This window comes from Zootoca vivipara, chromosome 11 (assembly GCF_965207765.1).
Source record: "Zootoca vivipara chromosome 11, rZooViv2.hap1.1, whole genome shotgun sequence".
Classification (NCBI taxonomy): Eukaryota; Metazoa; Chordata; class Lepidosauria; order Squamata; family Lacertidae; genus Zootoca; species Zootoca vivipara.
Window position 1 is genome coordinate 57,228,183 of NC_142594.1, and position 24,594 is coordinate 57,252,776.

The following is a 24,594-nucleotide window of genomic DNA, read 5'->3' on the forward strand; positions in this document are numbered from 1 at the left end:
AAGACATCTGAAGGCAGCCCTGTTCAGGGAGGCTTTTAATGTTTAATAGATTACTGTGTTTTATTTTTCTGTTGGAAGCCGCCCAGAGTGGCTGGGGAAACCCAGCCAGATGGGCGGGGTATAAATAATAAATTATTATTATTATTATTATTATTATTATTATTATTATTATTATTATTGGGACACAGGTGGCGCTGTGGGTTAAACCACTGAGCCTAGGGCTTGCGGATCAGAAGGTTGGCGGTTCAAATCCCTGCGACGGGGTGAGCTCCCGTTGCTCGGTCCCAGCTCCTGCCAACCTAGCAGTTCGAAAGCACGTCAAAGTGCAAGTAGATAAATAGGTACCAATACAGCGGGAAGGTAAACGGTGTTTCTGTGTGCTGCTCTGGTTCGCCAGAAGCGGCTTTGTCATGCTGGCCACATGACCCGGAAGCTGTACGCCGGTTCCCTCGGCCAATAACGTGAGATGAGCGCCGCAACCCCAGAGTCGGTCACGACTGGACCTAATGGTCAGGGGTCCCTTTACCTTTACCTTAAGCAAAATGCTACACGTGAAGCCTGCACGCTCTTCGCTTTAGCCCAGCTCGCAAGGTTGTTGTAAGAAATTGGCACAGGTGACGCATAACACCCGTTCCGCATTTGCAAGAACTTGATCTTTTAGTGTGGCAGCACCTGTACTTTGGAACTCCCTGCCAGGCAGAGATGCCTTCATTGCACTCTTTTTGACACCTGCTAAATACGTTAGTGTTCAGGGAAGCCTGTTCAGGTGCTTAGAGAGTTTCAACCCTGTTTTCAATCCTGTTTTCAGCCTCTTGTTGTTATTTTAACATTTTGAATGTCTTAAATTATTGCTGTTAATCTTCCTTACTGCTAACGATTGATTTATCTCTCCCCCCCACCCCCGTAAACTGCTTCAAGGCTGTTTAGTTTGTAATCTAGTGGTGTGTTCATTTTATGAAATAACCTCCGCATCTTTCATAAAATGTACGGTATACACCACTATATTGCATACTAAATAGCCTCAAAACAGCATGCGAAAAAGATAGATCAGTTGGTAGCTCAGCTGCTTAGCACGTGGTGCTGATAACACGATCCAGCTGCATATTCCTGCATTGCAGGGGGTTGGACTGGATGACCTTCAGGGTCCCTTCCAACCCTACAATTCCATAATTCTATGCTTTTATGAAGGGCTTCAGCCCTGAGAAGGCTTGAGAGGGCTCTTGGGCTCGAATCCTGCTCGTGGGCTTCACTTTGGGGCACCTGGATGGCCCCGATTCTATACGAATCCGTTTCTGTTTGCAATATTCAGCACTTTCAAAACTGCCAAATTCAATTCCTTGCCCAAAGGGTTCTCCTTCAGGCCGGGCATCTGCAGAGACGATGGGGAGCTGAGAGAACCTTTTGAGCCCAGCCTGTCTGGGAACCCACTGCTCCCAGCTAAGTGGGGAGAAGGCCCTTACCTGGGCAGGCCCGCAGGAAGCAGGAGCGGCTCTCAAACTCATCGCGGTCGCACTGCCCCCCGGGGAGGGCATCGCGGAGCAAGTCCCGGCGCCGGAAGGTCACCCCCAGCCCGCACGACCGGCTGCATTCACTCCAGGCGGTCCACGGTGACATGATGCAGTCCGCTGCCAGGGAAGGGAGAGAGGCAGGATTGGACCAGGCAACAGCCAGGAGAGAAGCTTCCTCCATTTGCAGCGAAACACCCTAACCTTGGCCTGAGCCGGTGCCCTTTTCTTTAGGACAGAGGTGGGGGGGGGCATTTCATCGCCCAAGGGCCACATTCCGTGCTGGACAAACTTCCAGTGGTGGGTGGAGCCAGAGGCAAAAAGTGGGAGGAGCCACAGATTTAAATTGATTAGCAAGAACACCATCTGCACAGACTTGGTGGACTGTCAGAAACGACACGCAGAAATGTCTTGGGCTGGGGCATTGTTGCTGTTGATACTAATTTTTTGTATCTTCATTTTGGATCAATGTGGAAATTGTTCAGTTGGGTTGTGTACTTTTTGAAGCTTTCTTTATTATTTATAACTGCTTTTACGCTTGTAGTTACGTGGGGGTTTTTTTATACGTTGTAAGCTGCCTTGAGCATAGTTTTAACTTTGGAAAGGCAGCATACAATTGATTGATTGATTGAATTTTTTAAAATTAATTTTTATTGGGTTTTACATAGAAAAAGAAAATAGAAAAATACAAAAAATATAAAACAATATCATCAAATCTTATTTCCCAGGATTCTTCACATATAAAAGACATTATTATAGAAAAACAGAAAGAAAGAAAAGATTAAAAAAACAACCAAGATTTATAATCATACTACACAACTTCAAATCTAAACCTTTCGGACTTCCTCATTCCCCCTTCCTGAGTTCTAAATAGTTCGCTAACTCTTGCAGTTTCCAATTCTAATCAATCAATCAATTTTTTTTATTGATTGATTAATTGTCAGGACTCATGAGCACAACAGCTCATCCCCAGTGGGTCTGGCCCCATGGATTAGTTGCTGAGACTGAAAGCCTCTGCCTCCCCACAGCCGCCTAAGTCCCCTCCTATCCAGGGTTTTCCCCAAGCAATCAGAGACTGTGCCTGAGTGCAGCCAACTTCTCCTCCATGCTTTTCATGCCTCTCTTGGTACTGAGGAGCTTGTTGCAGCAGGAGGGGGAGACACCTGAGACTCTTCACCAGCTTCTTCTGCCGCTGATGCTTGACTTCTCTCTGCCATGGACTGCCCCCACTCACCTTCCATCCAGGCAAGTGAGAGGCATCCTCCGCATTCAGGGACACAGTCCAGCCAGGCAAAAACCCTCAAGGAAGGGTGGCGGCAGAGTATGGCCGAGCCATGCCCGGAGGGCCACATTTGCCCATCCCTGCTCTCGTGCAGAGTGGGGGGGGGGGAGTGGAGCGATTATCCGCCCCAATCTGACATACCACAGTTGGCCTCGTCGGACCCATCCTGGCAATCCTGACGGAGATCGCAGCGCCGCTCCAGCACCAGGCATTCCCCACTGCCGCAGGTGAACTGCTTGGCGGAGCAGGTGCTGGGAGGGCCCAGTGGGGGAAGCAGGGTTGTGGTGGGGGCAGCGGGAGCAGTGGGACCACCTGTGGGGGGGGAAGTGCAGTGCAATGGTTAGAGCGTTGGACTAGGACCAGGGAGACCAGGCTCCTAGTCCCACTTTGTCAGGCATGGAGAGTCCTCCCCTCCCTTCGCTAACTTCACTGGCAAGAATTAACGAGCAGTTTATATCTTATAGTCTGTTTTATTCAGTCACCTGGTTACAAGCAAAAACCCACATCTCTCCACAAGGAGAGCAGTTGGCTGCTCTAACTCCTCCCCCTTCCGTCCCCAGCAACATCCTGGGTGCCAACAGGAAGTTCCTCCTCCTCTCTGCATCCTTTGTTCTCTAATACGGACAGACCTCATCGTTCTTGAGGTGGGAGGGTTCCCCACACTCTCTAATGACGTCTCTGCTGGCTGTTCCCTCCCTTCTCTCTCTCTCCCCATTATCTCGTAACTGGGCAACTCCTGCTGAAACTGCTCAGTGTCTGTGTCTCTCTCTGTTCCTGAAACTGCTGGAAACGGGCGGGGGGGGGTCTTCCTCCTCCTCCTCCTCCTCTTCCTTTTCAGAGAGGAGGTGATCTGCCTGAGAATGCATTTCCCAATCCTCTGTTTCAGACCATTCCCTGACACACTTGTTCCTGAAGCCCATTGGGTGACATGACATACGGCAAAACCATTACAAGAAAGAAGGTTCCACCTAAACATGTGGAAGAACTTCCTGACAGTAAGAGCTGTTCGGCAGTGGAATTTGCTGCCAAGGAGTGTGGTGGAGTCTCCTTCTTTGGAGGTCTTTAAGCAGAGGCTTGACAGGCATATGTCAAGAATGCTTTGATGGTGTTTCCTGCTCGGCAGGGGGTTGGACTGGATGGCCCTTGGGGTCTCTTCCAACTCTACGATTCTATGATTCTATCCCTGGGGGAGAACCACCAACCCCTGAACTTTTGGTTCAGAGCAATTGCCACCAGCCATGTGGCCTCCGTGGGTGCGTTGGCGCCCTTGAGATCTTCCCTGGCACCCACAGAGCACTTGTGATCCCATCCGTCCTGTGCTCAGGTTGGATATATGTGCAAATTTAAGATGCCACATTGGATTCCGTTCCACGGAAACCAGATCTGCGTTTGCGCCTCGAATCCCCAGAGTTTCTCGCTGCTCGGCAAAACGGAGCGGCAGCTAGCAAGACTCACCGCAGTGCCTCTCGTCTGACCCATCCAGACAGTCTTCTTGGCCATCGCAAACGAAGGCAGCCTCCACGCAGCCAAAGACTTCGCAGGCGAACTGGCCCTGGGTGCAGAGGATTCTGGGAAGCCCGGGGCTGGGGGTTCGAGTCAGCCCTGTCAGAGGAAAACAGCACCTTATGGCTGGCTGGCTGGCTGGCAGGGGGACCAACTTCCAGTTGCTCTGGGGCTCGGATCCTGCTTGCGGGTTTCCCAGGATGGGCATCCGAGTGGCCCTTGTGAGAGCAGGAGGCTGGGCGAGAGAGGCCCCCTTTGGCCTGATCCAACCACAGGGCTCTTCTCAGCTTCTTCAGAACATAAGGAGAGTCATCTGGATCAGGCCAAGGGCCCATCTCATCCTGTACTCACAGGGGCCAACCAGATGCCTGTGGGAAACCAGCAGGATTCGAACACAAGAGCCCTCTCCCCTCACATGGCTCCCAGCAACTGAGATTCAGAAGCATCTCTGTCTCCAACTGCAGAGATGGAGCAAAGCCATGATTTTGTCTAACCTTCTTTTAAATCCAACTCTTTCAATCCTCTTTTAAGCCCCCTAAGCAGCAGTCGGTGGCCATCCCGGTCTCCTGTGGAAGGGAGTTCCACAGCTTAACTAAGTTCCAACGTTCAGCTTCCATGAGTTTTTGTGCTATGAGACGGGGAGAAATATTTGCTCTCTCTCCCTTTCTCCATTCCGTGCGTATTGTTACCAAACTCCTGTCGTGTTGCCTCTTTCTGGCCCTTTCTCCAAACTAAAAAGCCCCAAGTTGCAGGGGCCAAGGCGCCCCCCAGGATTGAGGGGGCCCAGCACTCCTTGTACACAACAGAGGAGGCAGAGTGTTCTGGAGGAGCCGGCCCCTGGACTTGCAAGGGGCGATATCTGTTGTGTGTGTGACTTCACACATGTGCGCCATGCAAAGGGCACCCTCAAAATTGAGGCTCCCTGGCACCTTTTGCTTCACCCCCTTGATCATTTTGGTTGGCCTTTTCTTTTTCTTTTAAATTTATTTACAGTATACTTTTCAGATATATACATTTCACTGATTTTACAATCATTTTGACATTTTAAAACTTGACTTCCTTCCCCCTCTTTCTGCGGTTCCTTAAATTTATCCTGCGGTTCCTTACACCTTCTGCATACCCAAATTAACTTAACTTACTCGTTTATCTTCTTTAAATACATACTCTTATATAACTGCAGGTTATTACAATAATCCTGCCAGTGTTTTTATCTGCTTACAATTCATCTGCAAATATTCAATAAACCATTTCCATTCTTTTATAAAAAGTTTGTCACCTTTATTTCTTATTCTCCCGGTAAATTTCACCATTTCTGCACATTCCATAAGTTTGGCCTCCTCTGAACCTTTCCCAACTCTACAATCTCCACTTTCAGATGAGGCGACCAGAACCCTACACAGTGTTCCAAATGCTCCTTCCACGAGACGCATTCCCCCCCCCCCACCGCACCCTTTGGAGCCGACAGCCCTGCTTACCAGACAGCGTGGATCGCAAGCCTGGCTGGTACGGAAAGGTTTGGGACGCGGGCAGCACCGTCGTGCCAGGGGTACCAGTCACGAGTCTGGGCAAACTGGGTCCCAGCGGCCAGGAGGTGGACCAGGAAGGCGAGGCGGGAGGCTCCTTGGAGGGCCGGATCCTGGGCGATTCCGGGATGCCGGTTACTCCTCCAGAAGGAGATGGTGTCTCTGGGACAGGGGGTGTTGTGCCAGTGTCCGTGGAGGGTGTCGTCACACCAGCTGCGGGCACCACCTCTGGAAAGAAGCATGGGGGAAATGCAGAACGTGCCTTGGGAGTCCGGCCTCACAAACTACGAACCCCAGAATTTGGGGTCCCTTCCAAACCGGTCTCAAAGCTTTGCAGCTGCTTGGCAGCATTGTGCAGCGCGAACCCACATGTTTCGCAGCGCCAACCCAAACGTTTTATTTTTATTTGTTTGCTTCTTTGTTTGTGTGATTGACAAACCGCCCTTCATCAGAAGATCGGAGGGCGGTTCGCAAGGTTAACTACAAAGCAAAAGGGCAAATAAATAGTGAAAACAAAAAGAGCAAAACCAAGGGCCATAGCTGCCAAGTACCCTGTTTTCCCCGGGAAACCCCCGTTTTTACTTACCTTTTCCTGGTGGTCCCCCGTATCACGTTGTCTCCCGTTTTTCTCCGTTATTTTCTCCTGCCAGCGGCCATTTTTTTCCTTTCCGATTTGCCCTTCTATGGGCACCAAAAATGGCCCGCGCCAGCTTCAAAAGTCGCATCTACGCATGTCCGGAAGTGCATAGACGTGACTTCCGGTGCCGGCGGCGGCCATTTTTGGTGCCCATAGATGGGTGGAGCGACACCGGAAGTTGCGTTGACGCCCTTCCTGACATGCGTACAAGCGACTTTCGAAGCTGGCGGCGACCATTTTTGGTGCCCATAGAAGGGCAAAGCGACACCGGAAGTTACGTCGACATAACTTCCGGTGTCACACGGCTGCCGGTCCCGGATTCTGCAGTCCGGGACTTGGAAGGTAAGCCAAGCCCCCCCCCCCAGTAATAGATACATCAAACCGGGGGTTTGTGGTTAACACGTGGAAAGCCAACAGCTGATTCACTCCAAAACTGTACCAAAGTTTTGTAACAGTTTTGCAGGAAAATCTGCAGATTTTGCAGTACCCCCCTCAACCCTCAAATGGAGTAATTGTGGTACCTCGGTTTTTGAACGTAATCTACAGTGGTACCTCGACTTACGAACGACTCAACATCCAAATGTTTCGACTTACGAACGGAAAGCCGTTCACGGTTTTAGATAGGGTTTTCTCGACTTACGAATTTTTAGATGGGGTTGCTTCGACTTACGAATTTTTTCGATTATTCCCCCCCAATGCATTCCTATGGGGAAACGCGGTTTTTTCGACTTACGGATTTTTCGACCTACGAATGTGCATTTGGAACGGATTAAATTCGTAAGTCGAGGTACCACTGTATTCCGGAAAACCGTTCAAGTTCCGAAACGTTCGAAAACTGAGGCACAAAGGGCGGCCTGCAAATTTAATAGAGGAAGTTGAGAAAAATAACATATGCATTTGACTTCCGAGATGCGTTCGAAAACAGAAGCATTTACTTCCGGGTTTACGGCATTCAAAAACCAAAATGTTCGTCAACAGAGACATTTGAAACCCGAGGTTCCACTGTACTGCTGTACTCAAAGCAGCCTCCCTTGCAAAGACAGGGGGGGCACTGTTTTCCTGGAGAAATCCTTGCCCTGTGCCAGCCTCGGCCTTCCCCTGTTCCCTACCCTCTATCTTCCATGCCCATCCTTGGCAGGAACAAGGACAGGAGCAATAGCCCTCTCCTCCACAAGGAACTTGTCTGTTCCTCTTTTCAAACCACCTGTGTTGATGGCCATCATTGCCTCCTGTGGGAGGGAGTTCCACAGTTTAACCACTATCAAAAGCATACGGAGGGTGCCAGGTTGTCTGAGGCTGGCATAGACTCTGGAAGGGAGGCCCCGTCAGCCAACCACCTTCCCCCGGAAGAACCCTACAGGTGCCCTCGCCAGTCCTCCCCAAACTCACTCCAGGGGCAGCCGAGCACCTCCATGCGCAAGGAGGGGCTCCCGCGAAAGTCCGTGGGCACGAGGCGGAGGATGCGGGCCAAGATGGGCGGGCGCAGCTCCTGGCGCACTGCTGTGGCGCTGTTGGAATTGCCCTCCAGGACCTGTGGGAGGTTGAGAAGTGTAAGCCGAGGCGGCAGAGGCAGAACTCTGCCAAGGCCTTCTAAAAGTATGTCAACTCAAAATTAGGTGCCGCCATAGAGTTCAGTGTTGATTGGCGGAATCGGCACAATTACGGATGGCCCATAAACCCCGTTCCGCATTTTTTAGGACTTGGTCGTTCAGTGTGGCAGCACCTGGCCTTTGGAACTCCCTGCCTCTTGAGATCAAACAGGCACCTGCTCAAAGCATTCTTGTTTAGCCAAGCTTAGAAAGCCACGGTAACTTTAATCTTATTTTAGTGTTTTAGGGGGGTCAGACTAGATGACTCTGTGGGTGCCTTCCAGCTCTACAGCTCTACAATTCTATGATACCGTATTAGCACCACAGCTGTATGTCTTAGGACCCACTGTATTTTAGTGGCTGTAAGTTGTTTTTAAATATTGTGGGAAGAATGGGGGCAATAAATAGATCGATAGATGCAAGTAACATAACTGCTTCATAAACAGAGCAGAAGATAAAGTAAAGCAGGATACAATCTGCAATTTCCATGTCTTCTTGGTGCGAGCTGAGCAGGATGAGTGCTTAGTAAGCGGGTCGTCTGTGTGGGGGGGGGAGGGGTTAACTGTGATTCTTGCATTGCAGGGGGGTTGGACTAGATGAGCCTTGGGGGTCTTTTCCCACGCCAGCCCACTGAGCAGCTCTGCCTTCTTTTGGAGTGGGGAGCCCAGAGAGATCTCCTGGGAAGTGGGGAAGCCCGTCCTCAGCACCCGCTCAGGAGGACCCCGTAGCGGACAGGAAGAAGGGTGTGGGGGGGGGGCGTGGGCAGAGGTGGTACCTGGGCCCGCAGGGAAGTGCTAGGGCCGTATCCAGATCGGGCGTAATTCCGGAAGTTGACCCCGTCGTCGCTGTAGACCAGGCGGTAGCGGGAGACGTACCCCCGAGAGGGTCCCCCACCTTGCGTGACCACGGCAGTGAGGAATGTGGGCTGAAGAAAGTCCACCTGGAAATAGGGGTCGGGGTCCGAGGGGTCCGGGCTCCACCCAGGGGCCATGTTCTGCCTGGTGGGGGGTCAGCAAATAATTTTTGGTCCAGAAACAAATATAAAACATTGATTAAAAATTACTTAAAAACAGCATAAAGTACAACATAAATATAGCATCACCAGGGCCAAGTTAGTCCTGCTATGGCCAGCAAGGAGACCAGGGAAGTATTTAGAATGTGGGGACCCAGAAAGGTTTCTGCATAGAAAAAGGGAAGAGAAAAAGGAATGGAGGATCAGGCTAAATTGAAGGCCAGGCGGAATAGCTGTGTCTTACAGGCCCTGCGGAAGAAGATCAAGTCCCGCAGGGCCCTAGTCTCATGGGACGGAGCATTCTACCAGATCGGTGCCATCACTGAAAAGGCCCTGGCCCTGGTGGAGGATAATCTGGCTTCTTTAGGGCCCGGGACCCTTAAGCTGTTACTATTTGTGAACCTGAGGGTCCTCTGCGGGGCATACCGGAGGAGGGAGAGAGGTTGTTTTCTGCTGCTCCAGAGAAGCGGACACGGAGCAATGGATTCAAACTACAAGAAAGAAGATTCCACCTCAACATTAGGAAGAACTTCCTGACAGTAAGAGCTGTTCGGCAGTGGAATTTGCTACCAAGGAGTGTGGTGGAGTCTCCTTCTTTGGAGGTCTTGACAGCCATCTGTCAAGAATGCTTTGATGGTGTTTCCTGCTTGGCAGGGGGTTGGACTGGATGGCCCTTGTGGTCTCTTCCAACTCTAGGATTCTATGATTCTATGATTCATACCGGGAGAGGCGGTCCCGTAAGTACGAGGGCCCTAGGCTGCATTGGCCTTTAAAGGTCAAAACCAGCACCTTAAACCTGACCCTATACTCCATCGGGAGCCAGCGCAGCTGGTAGAGCACTGGGTGAATACGCTCCCACGGCAGAGACCCCGTGAAGAGCCGCATTCTGCACCCGCAGGAGTTTCTGGGACAGTTTCAAGGGCAGCCCCACGTAGAGCGAGTTACAGTAGTCAAGCCTGGAGGTGACCGTCGCATGGATCACTGTGGCCAGAGTCGGGGAGGGGAAGGTGAAAAAATGTCGCCTTGACTGTTGCTGCAACCTGCGCCTCCATGGAAAGGGAGGCGTCAAGGATTACCCCCAAACTCTTAACGGAATTGAGCTCCCGCAAGAGAAGGAAATTGGTCCCCCAACCCTATACCATCCTGATCCTGGTGCCTAGGGCATCAGGGGAAGGGGGGGGGACCACAGACATTTTTCCATTGCCCGTTTTTAAAAAAACATTAATAGTCACAAGTTGCTCAGCCCTCTCCTCCTCCAGGAATTTGTCTAATCCTCTTTTAAAGAGGATTTAACATATTTTGTGGTTTTTATCTTGTATTTTTATGCCCTGGGGTTTATGGCTGAAGGGCAGTATAAAAAGGTAAAGATAAAGGGGCCCCTGACCATCAGGTCCAGTCGAGTCCGACTCTGGGGTTGTGGCGCTCATCCCGCTCTATAGGCCGAGGGAGCCAGCGTTTGTCTGCAGACAGCTTCCGGGTCATGTGGCCAGCATGACTAAGCCGCTTCTGGGGAACCAGAGCAGCACACGGAAACGCCGTTTACCTTCCCGCCGGAGCGGTCCCTATTTATCTACTTGCACTTTGATGTGCTTTCGAACTGCTAGGTGGGCAGGAGCTGGGACTGAGCAATGGGAGCTCACCCCGTCGCGGGGATTCGAACTGCCGACGTTCTGATCGGCAAGCCCTAGGCTCTGTGGTTTAACCCAAATAAGAACAATAAATGACAATAATCATAAGCCCATCCAAGTTGGTGGCCGTCACTGCCTCCTGCAGGAGGGATTTCCAGAAATTAACTATCCACTTTCTTCTATCACCATCGAGTTGTCTGGCCCCTTCCTTCCTTCCTTCCTTCCTTCCTTCCTTCCTTCCTTCCTTCCTTCCTTCCTTCCTTCCTTCCGCAATGCAACCCCCATGGCACCCTCACCCCAATGCTCTCTGAGCTCCCCCCCCATCTGCCCCTGACTCCATGAAGCTGACTTGGACCCCCAAACTTACATGCTGGGCACAATGTTGAGGCGCCCGGCGTCTGGTGGGTTCCCGTCCTGGTAGGACGAGGCGCTCAGCTGCTGCTGGTGGATTCGCCCATCTTCCAGACCGAGGGCTTCGCTGCAGGAACCTGCGTCAAGAGGGTGCGCAAATCCAAACAGTTAGAGGTGCCCCCAGCTTCGCTTCCGTGGATTTGCAGCGCCGTCACCCGCCCGGGGCCCTTGGAAGCAGCCCTTCTCCAGGCCTGCCACAATGCCCAGCATTTCTAGAGCAAAACAAGTTTTGTTTTTATTTTATTACCCTAATATGCCGCCCTTTGCCCACAGATCTCAGGGCACATCACAACATGTGTCAGAACTGTCCACTGTAGGAACTGCAGTGTGGCCAAAGTCCCCTGGAGAGTCCATGGGCTGAAGTGAGATTTGACCCACGGCCATGCCAGCTGCCCAGACTCAGCTGCCATCCTGCATCGCGGGGGGTGGGGCTAGATGACCCTGGGAACCCCGGCCAACTTTAGAGTTCTGTAATTCTAACCCACAGTGCCGTAGCCCGTCTGGTGAGTTGCAGGGAGATGTTGAGACCCCGGGAGAGAATCCTTCGTAGAATTGCAGAGTTGGAAAGGGCAGCGAGCCTCAGCCCCCTGCAATGCAGGAATCTTTTGACCCACATGAAGCTCGAACCCACAGCCCTGAGAGTAAGAGTCTTGTGCTCTGTATTGGGAAATGATATATAATGAACCGGGGTGGGGTGGGAATGTTTAAAAGTACCTTTCTGGGGGAAAATTCAGAGTCCTTTTTGTTGGGGATAATTCAGTGGGAAATTCCCAGGTTTCAAAAAAGACTGTTCATGTATGTGAAGAATGGCAACATAAACTGATGGAATATGCGCAGCTTGCAGATTCAACAGACAGAACAAGAGAACAAGAAGAATGCACATTTACAGAAGACTGGAAAATGTTTACTGAGCATATGGGTGAAAATTGTGTTCATTGAAAAACGCTGGTAGCATTAAGGTAAATTCGACAGTGTAAATAAGATTTGGCGGGTGCAACATTGGATTACTGAATGTTTTTCAGGCATGTCCAACAGGTAGATCATGATCTACTGGTAGATCACGGGGTATTCCTGGTAGATCCTGGTTGACCTCTGGCCCCTCAGCGATCTCCTTACAAAGAAGCAAAAAAGCCCCCTACTTTGGCTTCCTAAAAAAAGCTCCACAACTTTGGGTAGACCACTGCCAGTCTTTTTACGACAATGGGTAGATCACTGCCAGGTTTTTTTTAACACTGTGAGTAGATCACAGTCTCTTGGGAGTTGGACGTCCCATCATGTAAAATATGCGGGGATGTGGGGTATACAAATTGAACTACGGAAAGAGAAGAAGGGAAGTCATTGATATTTTAAGGATGTTAAAACAAGTATTCCAAAATGTAAAACAGAAAAAACTCAATAAAAATCACACACACACACACACACACACACAAACAGAATCCTTCATAGAATCCTAGAATTGTAGAGTTGGGAAGGACAACGAGGGTCACCTAGCCCCCCCCCCCTGCAACACAGGAATCTTTTGACCCACATTAAGCTCGAACCCACAACCCTGGTATTAAGAGTCTCGTGCTCTACCCACCGGGCTATCCCACCAACATTGAGGAATGAAAGGTGCTGGGTGCAGATCTGGGAGAGGGCTGGGACCAAGCCACCCCCCCCCACTTTACCTGGCTGGGGGAAGGTGAGACCTTCAGGAAAGGGCCATCCACTGGGGGACACCTGCAAGGATGGAGAGAAAAGAGAGTCACCTTCCGCTAGCCACTTTGGATAAATGGGAACTGCCCTTTCAGCCCTCCTCCTTCCAGGGAGCTGACGGTGTTGTTACTTGGCTCCTTGGTTTTAACGGCACAACAGCCCTGCAAGGAAGGCTGGGAAAGGGTAACCGAGAGATACGGAAACAAGATAAAAAATTGTTCTTATATGCAACAACTGCGGCAAGAGTTTTGTTAGCCCAGAGAGGGAAACAACAGGAGTTAGCAAGAAAAGAAGAGGGGCAGGGGAAGATGATGGACTTTGCAGAACTGGCGAAACTGACGGGAAGAATCCGGAACCAGCGAGAGCAAGCATTCCAAAAGGACTGGAACAAATTCATATTATATTTGAAAGACAGCTGCAAGCAATTAACACCATTAGCAGGGTGATCTGAAGATCTGTAAAGTGAAATTGCTACCTATCCAGGTTGAGTCCTATAATATTTTAGGTGATGGTATAACAAGGATAGGAAGCGAAGCAAAATATAAAGAAGCCGTTAGGCTCAGTTGAGCCAAAGAGATAAAAACAAGAGGTGTGATGTTACATAATGTGATTATATGTAAAACCAATAAAAAATGTTTTTTTTAAAAAAAGGAAAGAAATGCTGAAGATTGTCCAAGCTAATAAATAAACAGATGGATGAATATGGAAGTTAAAAAAGAAAAGGAAAGCAAAAGGAAAGGAAAGAGTAAGCAGCCCCAGACCAGCCCACGAGCTTCTTGGCTGAGTGGGGATTTGATCTCAGTCCCCACCAGTCCTCAACTGTCACTTGAACCACCTGTCCTTGGCTCCCTCCTGGAAACCTGAGTCCTTAGCGACTCCCCCCCCCCCCGGCCCATCCTGCCTCGATTCCCCTTGGCACTCTTACCTGAGTTGGATGGGGCACCGAAGGCTTCGGTGGCTGTTTTTCGGAAGTCCAGGAGCTGAAATAAATATTGCAAGGACTTTTGTTATGGGGTTCCAAAAAAGCTCTAAAACTGTGATCGCTGGTGCAGGAATGTCTCTCTAGAGTCGATTATTGCTTAGCCAAGTCTGCCTAGATGTCCAGAAAGTTGCTAGGAGTTTTAGGTTTTTTTTAGTCTGTTGCTGCTTTTTTCAAAATCTTAAGTTGCTGTTATTTTTTCTTATTGATAATTTTATTGCTTTTTTTTTGTAAACCGCTTTACAAGTGGTGCGTGAATCTTAAGAAATAAGTGAACAAGTCCATTGCAAGGGAGATGCGTCTCGGAGGATGGGGGCTAGCCGCTTTTCAGCATTTGGGGATAAAATGAATCGACAGATAATTTAAAGGCAGAGAAAATCTGCCAAGAGGCATCGAGAGTGTGGGATGGAACACTGGGGCAGACAAGTCACAACAGTTCCTAGAGTGTCCACTAACAGGAACTCACCTGGAAGGACACCTGACTACAGGTCAGTTCCTGTTCCCTCAGACATGCAAATGAGTTGGATTAGACAAAAGCCCTAGCCTGCAATCACTCTCTCTCTTAGCTACTTCCTCCTTCGATGGGAACACATCTTCAGAGAATCTCCAGTTAGCATGGTTCTCACTCTAGGCCTGCAGCCAAGAGTGAGACCAAATGGAGTCTTACTTTACTAAGTAGTCTCTAGATGTATATATACTTGTAACTTTTCTAAGCAAGCCTGCCTTTCTGAGATTATGCTGTAACTCAGGATGAAACTGTAAGTAAACTCTATCTTATTTTATAAACACTGTGTTGTGTATTTCTTTTAAGAGGGACAAAGGGGACCTTTGCCAGGAAGTGTAATGTTGAACTATAAAGTGTAATATTGTTATAGAGATTCTAGCGAATCTAACGCACATGCTTTGCTGCGCACAAAAGGGGAATGTCACTCTGCTGATATTGGAAGCTTGCTAACACAAGCTTGGATAGGATCTATCTAATAATATATCCTAATCCACATCCCTAACATTCCCATAAAGGGTTATTACGGCCCAGGACTGCGTATTTTTGTGTATTTTTGAAGGATTGCTTTGGATTGTGATTTTGAACTGAGTAGGATTTTTTCAGTTAGAACTTCCTGGTGAGCACATGGTCTATTGTTCTCCAGTGTGCCTAGGGGATTAGCTACCCCTCCCCTCCCTCAGAGTTTACAGCACTGAGAACTCAGAGGCAGTGAAGATTATTTTGCATTTTGAGATATTTTTAGAGATTTTGATTTTGGAATTTTTGGCAAATTTTGGAATTTTTGAGAAATTTTTAGAATTTTGAGATTCCAAGATGGCTTTTGCAGATTTTGATAGTGGAGTTAACCTAGGATTAATGGCTTTAGATGACCACAATTACGTATTTTGGAAACAACGCCTGATAGCATTTTTAGATGCAAGGAATGTTTTGGATGCCATTGAAAAACCTATGCCTACTGGCACAACAGCAGAGGATTTAGCCAAGATAGCAAATTGGAAACGCATGAACAGCGAGGCCAGATACATAATTTTGAGTGGACTTCGCAACAGGCATCTAACATCAGTTAATAGCAAAGATGATGCAGCTAAAATCTTAAAAGATATTGAGCGCAGGTATGGAGCATCTACTAAGAACTCCTACAGGAATTTGATGAGCAAATTAACTGCGCTGAGGATGAATTCAAGAGAAGAATTCACTAACCATATCAGCAAATTTAGTGAAATTGTTCAGAGGATTGATCTTACTACTAAAGCCCTTGATGAAGAAACAAAGGTTTCATTTTTGATAGCATCTCTAGGACCAAGCTTCAGTTCATTCAAGAGTTGCATGGATCACAAAAAGGACCTGACTTTTGAAGAACTGATTGATCATTTGAGAGAGGAATGCAGAGATTACCTTGATTCTTCAGAAAGGAATACAGGGAGAAAGGACATTAATTATGCTTCCAAGCATTTCCAAAGGTCCAGACAAACGCCAAAGGAAATAATTTGCTTTAACTGCAATTTAAAAGGGCACATGGCGAAGGAATGCCGGGCACCTAGGAATAAATCCCGCCCCTTTCCACCAAAAGGCGAAAAGAAGGGGGGGCGTGGGCGTGCAATGATATTGCAAGAAAGAAATGTAGCTTTCCAGAGCTGTGAAGGAAAGCGCAATAAGTGGCTTCTAGACAGTGCAGCAAGCAGCCATTTCTGTTATAAAAGGGAATATTTCAATGAAATAGACAATAATAAACAGTCTGAGATTGAAATTGCTGATGGAAATGTTATAAAGTCAATAGGTGCAGGATCTTTGAACTTGAATTTCAAAGTGAACAATGAGTCTTTTGATACTACAGTGAGTAATGTTAAGTATGCACCAAAGCTGAACTGTAATCTAATAAGTGTGTCTAGCTTGGACAAGAAAGGTTTTGAAATTATATTTAAAAATGGACAATGCAATGTGATAAAAGATGGTGAAGTGTTTATTCAAGCCAAACTAATCAATGATGTGTATGAGATTGATATTTCAGAGAATGAGTCTGCAAGGGTTGCACAACCCAGCAGAAAGGATCAACCAGATCTGGAACTCTGGCACAAAAGGCTTGGACACAGGGATACCAACCTTATCCTGAAAATGCAGAAGGAAAATCTGGTAAAAGGTCTACAGGTAAAGAATTGCAGTACACCAATGCCAAACTGTACAACTTGCATAACTGAAAAGGCAGTCAAGCCTTCCTTCCCACGTTGTACAGAGAAGAGAAGCACAAAAGTCATGGACACTGTTCATACTGACCTATGTGGTCCGCTGAATGTACCTTCCCTAGGAAACAATAAGTACATTCTGATATTTATAGATGACTTCTCAAGATATTGTGTTGGATATTTTCTAGAGGAAAAGAGTCAGACACCGGAATTGTTCAAACTGTACTTAAACATGGTGAAGAACAAATTCCAGAGAGCTCCTTCCACCTTAATTTCGGATAATGGTGGAGAGTTTTGCTCACGGCAGATGAAGGCCATCATGGCACAAGAAGGCATAGCACATGTAACTACAGTTGCTTACACGCCTCAACAGAACTCCATTGCTGAGAGAAAGTTTAGGTCTATTATGGAGATGACAAGGTGCATGTTAAAAGAGGCCAACTTGTCACAGAAGCTATGGGGTGAAGCGGCGAATACGGCGATTTATTTGCAAAACAGATTGCCTACAAAGGGTGCAGAACGCACACCATTTGAACTTTGGCACGGGAGAGTCCCAAGTCTGCAGCACATACGTGTGTTTGGAAGTGTCTGTTATTACCACGTGCCCAAAGAGCGCAGACACAAGCTTGACTCCAGAGCAAAAGCAGGTATCCTGGTTGGATATGCTCCTGGAGGAAAGGGATATAGAGTTCTAGATCCAAAGAGTGGCAGAGTAGACCCATACCATGTGGTTCATTTTGATGAACAAGGAAAGTTTGATACAAAGAACACTGTTATTGACTGTTCTAGAGAGTCACCAGATGAAGAATTTATAAGTTTTCCTTTAGCACAAGGAACTAATATACCTTCTAGTGTCACAACACCCCCTACAGGCGACACCCCAGAAGACGCAGAGGTCCAGACCCCTGGCGGCACCAGAGACGAAGAGGAGGAGCTGTACGTGGACATGCCAGCGTTGGAGGAGGATGAGGATGCTGATGCGGTTGCACAACCAGAAGTCAGATGCTCATCCAGAACCAACAAGGGCATTCCGCCACTACGACTGTCCTACTTTGCAGGGTCGGCGTCTCCACCAGAACCTTCCACTTGGGAAGAGGTAGAGCAGATGCCAGCCACCGAAGCCAGTCTCTGGAGGAAAGCCGCGCAGGAGGAGATTGACGCACTGCACAAGAACAAGACCTGGACACTCACAGAATTACCTGCTGGTAAGAAAGCAATTGGGAGCAAATGGGTGTTCAAGGTTAAAAGGGGTTCAGAAGGGGAGGTGCAACGTTACAAAGCAAGACTAGTGGCACAAGGTTTTTCACAGCAATATGGCCACGACTATGACCAAGTCTTTGCACCGACAGTAAGATACAGTAGCGTAAGATTACTTTTAAGCATCGCAGCATCTAAAGGGATGGAGGTGAAACACATCGATATAGCTACTGCGTTTTTGCATGGGGAAATTTCTGAAGAAATTTACATGAAGCAGCCTAAAGGTTTTATAAAGCCAAATGAGGCACATTTGGTTTGCAAGCTTCAAAAGGGACTGTATGGTTTAAAACAAGCAGCCAGAGCCTGGAACTTGAAATTGCATGGAATGCTGGTGAAACTTGGGTACAAGCAAGGTGAAGCTGACAAGTGTTTGTACACTAAGCAGAGTAATGGACAATTTTCTTATATTCTTGCCTTCGTTGACGACCTTTTAATCGCAACGTCAAATGACAGGGATTATAAAAATGTAGTCCAGCACCTCAACAAGGAAGTGCAAGTGAAGGAATTAGGACCAGTTGAGTATTACCTTGGGATTCAAGTGGAAAGAGAACAGGATGGTTCATTTCTACTTAATCAGAAGCAAAAGATAATTGAACTGTTGGAGAGTATGCAATTGCAGGATGCAAAACCCGTCGACACCCCGATGGCTACAGACTTCTTAAAGAACCAAGAGGATTCGAAGCTGCTGCCAAACAACACAGAGTATCGTTCAGCAATTGGTAAACTTTTGTATTTAGTTACCACATGCAGACCTGATTTAGCCAATGCAGTAGGGATTCTCAGCAGGAAAGTGAGTAGTCCCACTGAGCATGATTGGGTTGGTGTGAAGAGGGTGGTTCGATATCTTAAGGGTACAATGGATTGTAAATTAAAGTTACCAGCTGTCAGTGACCCTAAGCTCATTGGGTACACTGATGCTGACTGGGCGGGTGATAATTCTGATTATAAATCCACAAGCGGGCATGTCTTTATGTATGGGGGCGGAGCTATCACATGGGGCAGTTATAAACAGAAATGTATAGCTTTATCGTCTACAGAATCGGAATATGTTGCGGCTACAGAAGCGTGCAGAGAGATTTCCTGGCTGGACCAACTCCTAACAGACTTTGGCGTGGAGAGAAAGGAACCTATAAGCCTGCTGGAGGACAACCAAAGCTGTCTAAAGCTGGCGCAGAATGAGAAGTTCCTAGCACGCTCAAAACACATTGGGGTCAGGTACCACTACGTTCGCCAGATGATACAAGATGGACTTGTCGAACTGTCGTACTGCTGCACATCGGAGATGACAGCAGACATCCTAACAAAACCCCTGCCAAGACAGAGTTTCCAGAACCTGCGTGTCAAGCTGGGACTCTTGGGTGGTTGAATAAAGTTGCCTATGTTTTGTTTTGTATGTAATGAATGTTGTGAATTGCCTGAGAAGGGGTTTGTGGGATGGAACACTGGGGCAGACAAGTCACAACAGTTCCTAGAGTGTCCACTAACAGGAACTCACCTGGAAGGACACCTGACTACAGGTCAGTTCCTGTTCCCTCAGACATGCAAATGAGTTGGATTAGACAAAAGCCCTAGCCTGCAATCACTCTCTCTCTTAGCTACTTCCTCCTTCGATGGGAACACATCTTCAGAGAATCTCCAGTTAGCATGGTTCTCACTCTAGGCCTGCAGCCAAGAGTGAGACCAAATGGAGTCTTACTTTACTAAGTAGTCTCTAGATGTATATATACTTGTAACTTTTCTAAGCAAGCCTGCCTTTCTGAGATTATGCTGTAACTCAGGATGAAACTGTAAGTAAACTCTATCTTATTTTATAAACACTGTGTTGTGTATTTCTTTTAAGAGGGACAAAGGGGACCTTTGCCAGGAAGTGTAATGTTGAACTATAAAGTGTAATATTGTTATAGAGATTCTAGCGAATCTAACGCACATGCTTTGCTGCGCACAAAAGGGGAATGTCACTCTGCTGATATTGGAAGCTTGCTAACACAAGCTTGGATAGGATCTATCTAATAATATATCCTAATCCACATCCCTAACATTCTGTTCAAGAAAATTGGAGATATGAAAGGAACATTTCGTACAAAGATTACCATAATCAAGGACAAAACTGGTAAGGACCTAACAGAAGCAGAAGACATCAAGAAGAGGTGGCAAGAATACACAGAGGAATTATACCAGAAAGACATGGAGGTTTCGTACACCCCAGGTAGTGTGGTTGCTGACCTTGAGCCAGACATCTTGGAGCGTGAAGTCAAATGGGCCTTAGAAAGCACTGCTAATAACAAGGCCAGTGGAAGTGATGATATTCCAGCTGAACTATTTAAAATTTTAAAAGATGATGCTGTTAAGGTGCTACACCCAATATGCCAGCAAGTTTGGAAAACTCAGCAACGGCCAGAGGATTGGAGAAGATCAGTCTACATCCCAATTCCAAAGAAGGGCAGTGCCAAAGAATGCTCCAACTACCGCACTATTGCGCTCATTTCACACGCTAGCAAGGTTATGCTTAAAATTCTACAAGGCAGGCTTAGGCAGTATGTGGACCGAGAACTCCCAGAAGTGCAAGCTGGATTTCGAAAGGGCAGAGGAACCAGAGACCAAATAGCAAACATGCGCTGGATTATGGAGAAAGCTAGAGAGTTCCAGAAAAACATCTACTTCTGCTTCATTGACTATGCAAAAGCCTTTGACTGTGTCGACCACAGCAAACTATGGCAAGTTCTTAAAGAAATGGGAGTGCCTGATCACCTCATCTGTCTCCTGAGAAATCTCTATGTGGGACAAGAAGCTACAGTTAGAACTGGATATGGAACAACTGATTGGTTCAAAATTGGGAAAGGAGTACGACAAGGTTGTATATTGTCTCCCTGCTTATTTAACTTATATGCAGAATTCATCATGCGAAAGGCTGGACTAGATGAATCCCAAGCCGGAATTAAGATTGCCGGAAGAAATATCAACAACCTCAGATATGCAGATGACACAACCTTGATGGCAGAAAGCGAGGAGGAATTAAAGAACCTTTTAATGAGGGTGAAAGAGGAGAGCGCAAAATATGGTCTGAAGCTCAACATCAAAAAAACCAAGATCATGGCCACTGGTCCCATCACCTCCTGGCAAATAGAAGGGGAAGAAATGGAGGCAGTGAGAGATTTTACTTTCTTGGGCTCCTTGATTACTGCAGATGGTGACAGCAGTCACGAAATTAAAAGACGCCTGCTTCTTGGGAGAAAAGCAATGACAAACCTAGACAGCATCTTAAAAAGCAGAGACATCACCTTGCCGACAAAGGTCCGTATAGTTAAAGCTATGGTTTTCCCAGTAGTGATGTATGGAAGTGAGAGCTGGACCATAAAGAAGGCTGATCGCCGAAGAATTGATGCTTTTGAATTATGGTGCTGGAGGAGACTCTTGAGAGTCCCATGGACTGCAAGAAGATCAAACCTATCCATTCTTAAGGAAATCAGCTCTGAGTGCTCCCTGGAAGGACAGATCGTGAAGCTGAGGCTCCAATACTTTGGCCACCTCATGAGAAGAGAAGAATCCTTGGAAAAGACCCTGATGTTGGGAAAGATGGAGGGCACTAGGAGAAGGGGACGTCAGAGGACAAGATGGTTGGACAGTGTTCTCGAAGCTACGAACATGAGTTTGACCAAACTGCGGGAGGCAGTGCAAGACAGGAGTGCCTGGCGTGCTATGGTCCATGGGGTCACGAAGAGTCGGACACGACTAAACGACTAAACAACAACAAACAACAACAATCCACATCCCTAACATTCCCATAGAGAGGAGGAAAGGATTCATGGGCGATGCTTTGTTCACGGATACAAAGATTCTTAAGGATGGTATTCTTAAGGATGGAAGTTTTCAGAAGCAAGACTCTAGTCCTCATGGATAAGAAAGGCAAAATCATGTAGGGGGCGCCTCCCCTTGTAATCCAGCAATTCAGTTCCCAGAGAATCTCTTTGCGTGGAAATGGACCTCACTCTCAATGCCAGCATAAAGCAGAGTGGCTGGGGAAACCCAGACAGGTGCGCAGGGTAAAATAATAAATTATCCTCATTATTATTATTCCCCAACCTGGTGCTCTTTTGGACTACGACTCCCATCAGAGACAGCTTGCTGGATCAGGCCAAAGGGGGCCCATCAAGTCCAGCATCCTATTCTCATTCAACCAGATGTTGTTGTTGTTGTTGTTGATACCTCACCCATCTGGCTGGGTTTCCCCAGCCACTCTGAGAGGCTTCCAGCACACTTGTTTAGTCGTTTAGTCATGTCCGACTCTTCATGACCCCATGGACCAGAGCACGCCAGGCGCTCCTGTCTTCCACTGCCTCCCGCAGTTTGGTCAAACCCATGTTCGTAGCTTCGAGAACACTGTCCAACCATCTTGTCCTCTGTTGTCCCCTTCTCCTAGTGCCCTCCATCTTTCCCAACATCAGGGTCTTTTCCAGGGAGTCTTCTCTTCTCATGAGGTGGCCAAAGTATTGGAGCCTCAGCTTCAGGATCTGTCCTTCAAGTGAGTACTCAGGGCTGATTCCCTTCAGAAAAGATAGGCTTGATCTTCTTGTAGTCCATGGGACTCTCAAAGAGTCTCCTCCAGCACCATAATTCAAAAGCATCCATTCTTCGGAGATCAGCCTTCTTTATGGTCCAGCTCTCACTACTGGGAAAACCATAGCTTTAACTACACGGACCTTTGTCGGCAAGGTGATGGTTTCTGCTTTTTAAGATGCTGTCTAGCACATATAAAAACATGGGCAACTCCCAAGCAGGATTCGAACACAAGAGCCGCCTTGCCTCCTGTGGCTTCTAGGAACTGGTACTCAGAAGCTTTGCTGCCTCTTAATCTGGAAGCAAAGCAGAGCATCCTGGCTTGCGGCCAGGCCTCTCCTCCTCCACGAATTTGCCTAATCCTCTTTTAAAGCCATCCATTGCTGCCTCTTGTGGCAGAGAGTTCCACAGTTTAGCTCTGTAGAATCGTACCGCCGCAAGGGTAATCTAATCCAACCTCTTGCAATCTTTTGCCCGACACGGGGCTCGAACCCACGACCCTGAGATGAAGAATCTCATGCTCCACCGACTGAGCTACCTCACCCAAGCCACAGCCCCTACACCACGTTGGGGGGCAGGTTCTAAAGGAGACTCCCCCACCATGCATTACCTGCTGGTCCCAACCGAGGGCGCTCTGCTTTCGGGCACACAGCCGACCTCATCGCCGGCGCCTGGGCAGTCGCTGACCCCATCGCACCTCTGGGATGCTTCGATGCAGACCCCCGACATGGCGCAGCGGAACTGGGAGGGCAAGCAGCCCCCTGGGGTGGAGGGGGGCTCTGGAGATGGGCCGACTCCTGCCAAGGGAACCCACAGAACAGATCCGGTGAAGGAAGGATCGAAGAGAATTGATTATGAACCCCAACTTTGTGTGGAAAATTAACCAAGCCTGCGAAAACGTACCCCAATAACCAAGCCTGTAATAAAGGGGAAACATTCTTTCTGCAAGCTTGCAACTCACGAAGAGTGAGGGAAAGTTTAGGTTGACAGACTGAACTGACCACTGTCAGAAGTTAAGACAAAACCGAAACAAAAAACCGTGACAATAAACAAGGAAAACGTATTTATATGCTAAACAGCAATGAAAATAAATACATTTATTTTTATTGTTGTTTAGCATATAAATACATTTTCATTGTTTATTGTGACGGTTTTTTTGTTTGGGTGTTGTCTTTGCTTATACAGCGGTACCTCGACTTACGAACGACTCGACAACCGAATTTTTCGACTTACAAATGGGGATAATGGCTGCACGCTCACGAATTTCTCGACATCTGAACGGAAACTGCGGCGGTTTTAGATAGGGGTTTTTTGACTTACGAATTTTTAGATGGGGTTGCTTCGACTTACGAATTTTTCTGTTTCCAATGCATTCCTATGGGAAATCGCGTTTCCAATGGCGCTTTTTGACTTACGAATTTTTCGACCTACGAAGGTGCCTTCGGAACGAATTAAATTCGTAAGTCGAGGCACCACCGTATTTCCACGATTGTCTGTTTGTTACTTACTCACTGTCAGAAGTTGGCAGAGTCTAGCAGTAAGGAAGCAAAATTATCTTTGAAACTTGGAATCTGCTTGATTTTAAGAAGAAATGGGGGCAGAATTATACTAAATTATACTAAACAACTAAAAACTTTGGCAGGATTTGAGTAATGCTTCTAATCACGAAAAACTGTGGGAAAATGAATTACTATTCTTAAAACAAATTAGAGAAAATACGATAAGCAGATGAAAAGGAAGATCGATAATGGTAACCGTGGAAGGTTGGAGGGAAGTCAAGGGGTTCAGAGAATCCTAAATGAGGAGGTGAATGATACGTTTGAATTTAAACTTGTTACGTAAAACTTAATAAAAATATTAAAATGCAGAGAGAGAGAGAGAGAGAGAGAGAGAGAGAGAGAGAGAGAGAGAGAGCATAACAGAAGTGGTCATAAACAATAAATAAAACATCCAAAATATGGGGTGCCATATTACGAAAGAACCTTTTCCCATTCTGCAATCTCCTTTTTGAGCGGAGGCAACCAGAACCGCACGCAATATATTTGACGGATTGCTTGGTTTTACGTGCTTCCTAAGGGGTCTCTGCCCACTACTCACCACAGTGCCTCTCGTCCGAGAAGTCCCCGCAGTCGTTGAATCCGTCACAAATGGCCCCATGGGGCCCGGCGGGGACGCAGCGCCCATTCTGGCAGTGGAACTCCCCCGTCCAGCAAGGCCTAGCAGTGGGTGGCACCGTTGGGATCCCAGGAGGCTCTGGGGACACTGAAAGGGGGCGAGGGGGTAGGGAAGTTTGAGGGTTTAGACAGAAAGAATGGCAAATTAATTGAAAAATAC

The 24,594-nt window shown here is 47.6% G+C and overlaps 1 protein-coding gene across 1 annotated transcript in view; it reads right to left on the reverse strand.

Annotated features, from left to right (window-relative positions):
* LOC118092051 (SCO-spondin-like) overlaps positions 1-24,594 on the reverse strand; it is a 200,494-nt gene that overhangs the window by 94,529 nt on the left and 81,371 nt on the right. Inside the window, exons 44-54 of the mRNA XM_088653951.1 lie at positions 24,358-24,522; positions 22,871-23,057; positions 13,711-13,765; positions 12,758-12,809; positions 11,047-11,167; positions 8,815-9,037; positions 7,840-7,981; positions 5,766-6,026; positions 4,243-4,389; positions 2,929-3,099; positions 1,461-1,625 (exon numbers count right to left, since the gene is read on the reverse strand). Of these exons, the coding sequence (XP_088510077.1) occupies positions 1,461-1,625; positions 2,929-3,099; positions 4,243-4,389; positions 5,766-6,026; positions 7,840-7,981; positions 8,815-9,037; positions 11,047-11,167; positions 12,758-12,809; positions 13,711-13,765; positions 22,871-23,057; positions 24,358-24,522 (1,689 nt within the window). The remainder of the gene's footprint in view (positions 1-1,460; positions 1,626-2,928; positions 3,100-4,242; positions 4,390-5,765; positions 6,027-7,839; positions 7,982-8,814; positions 9,038-11,046; positions 11,168-12,757; positions 12,810-13,710; positions 13,766-22,870; positions 23,058-24,357; positions 24,523-24,594) is intronic.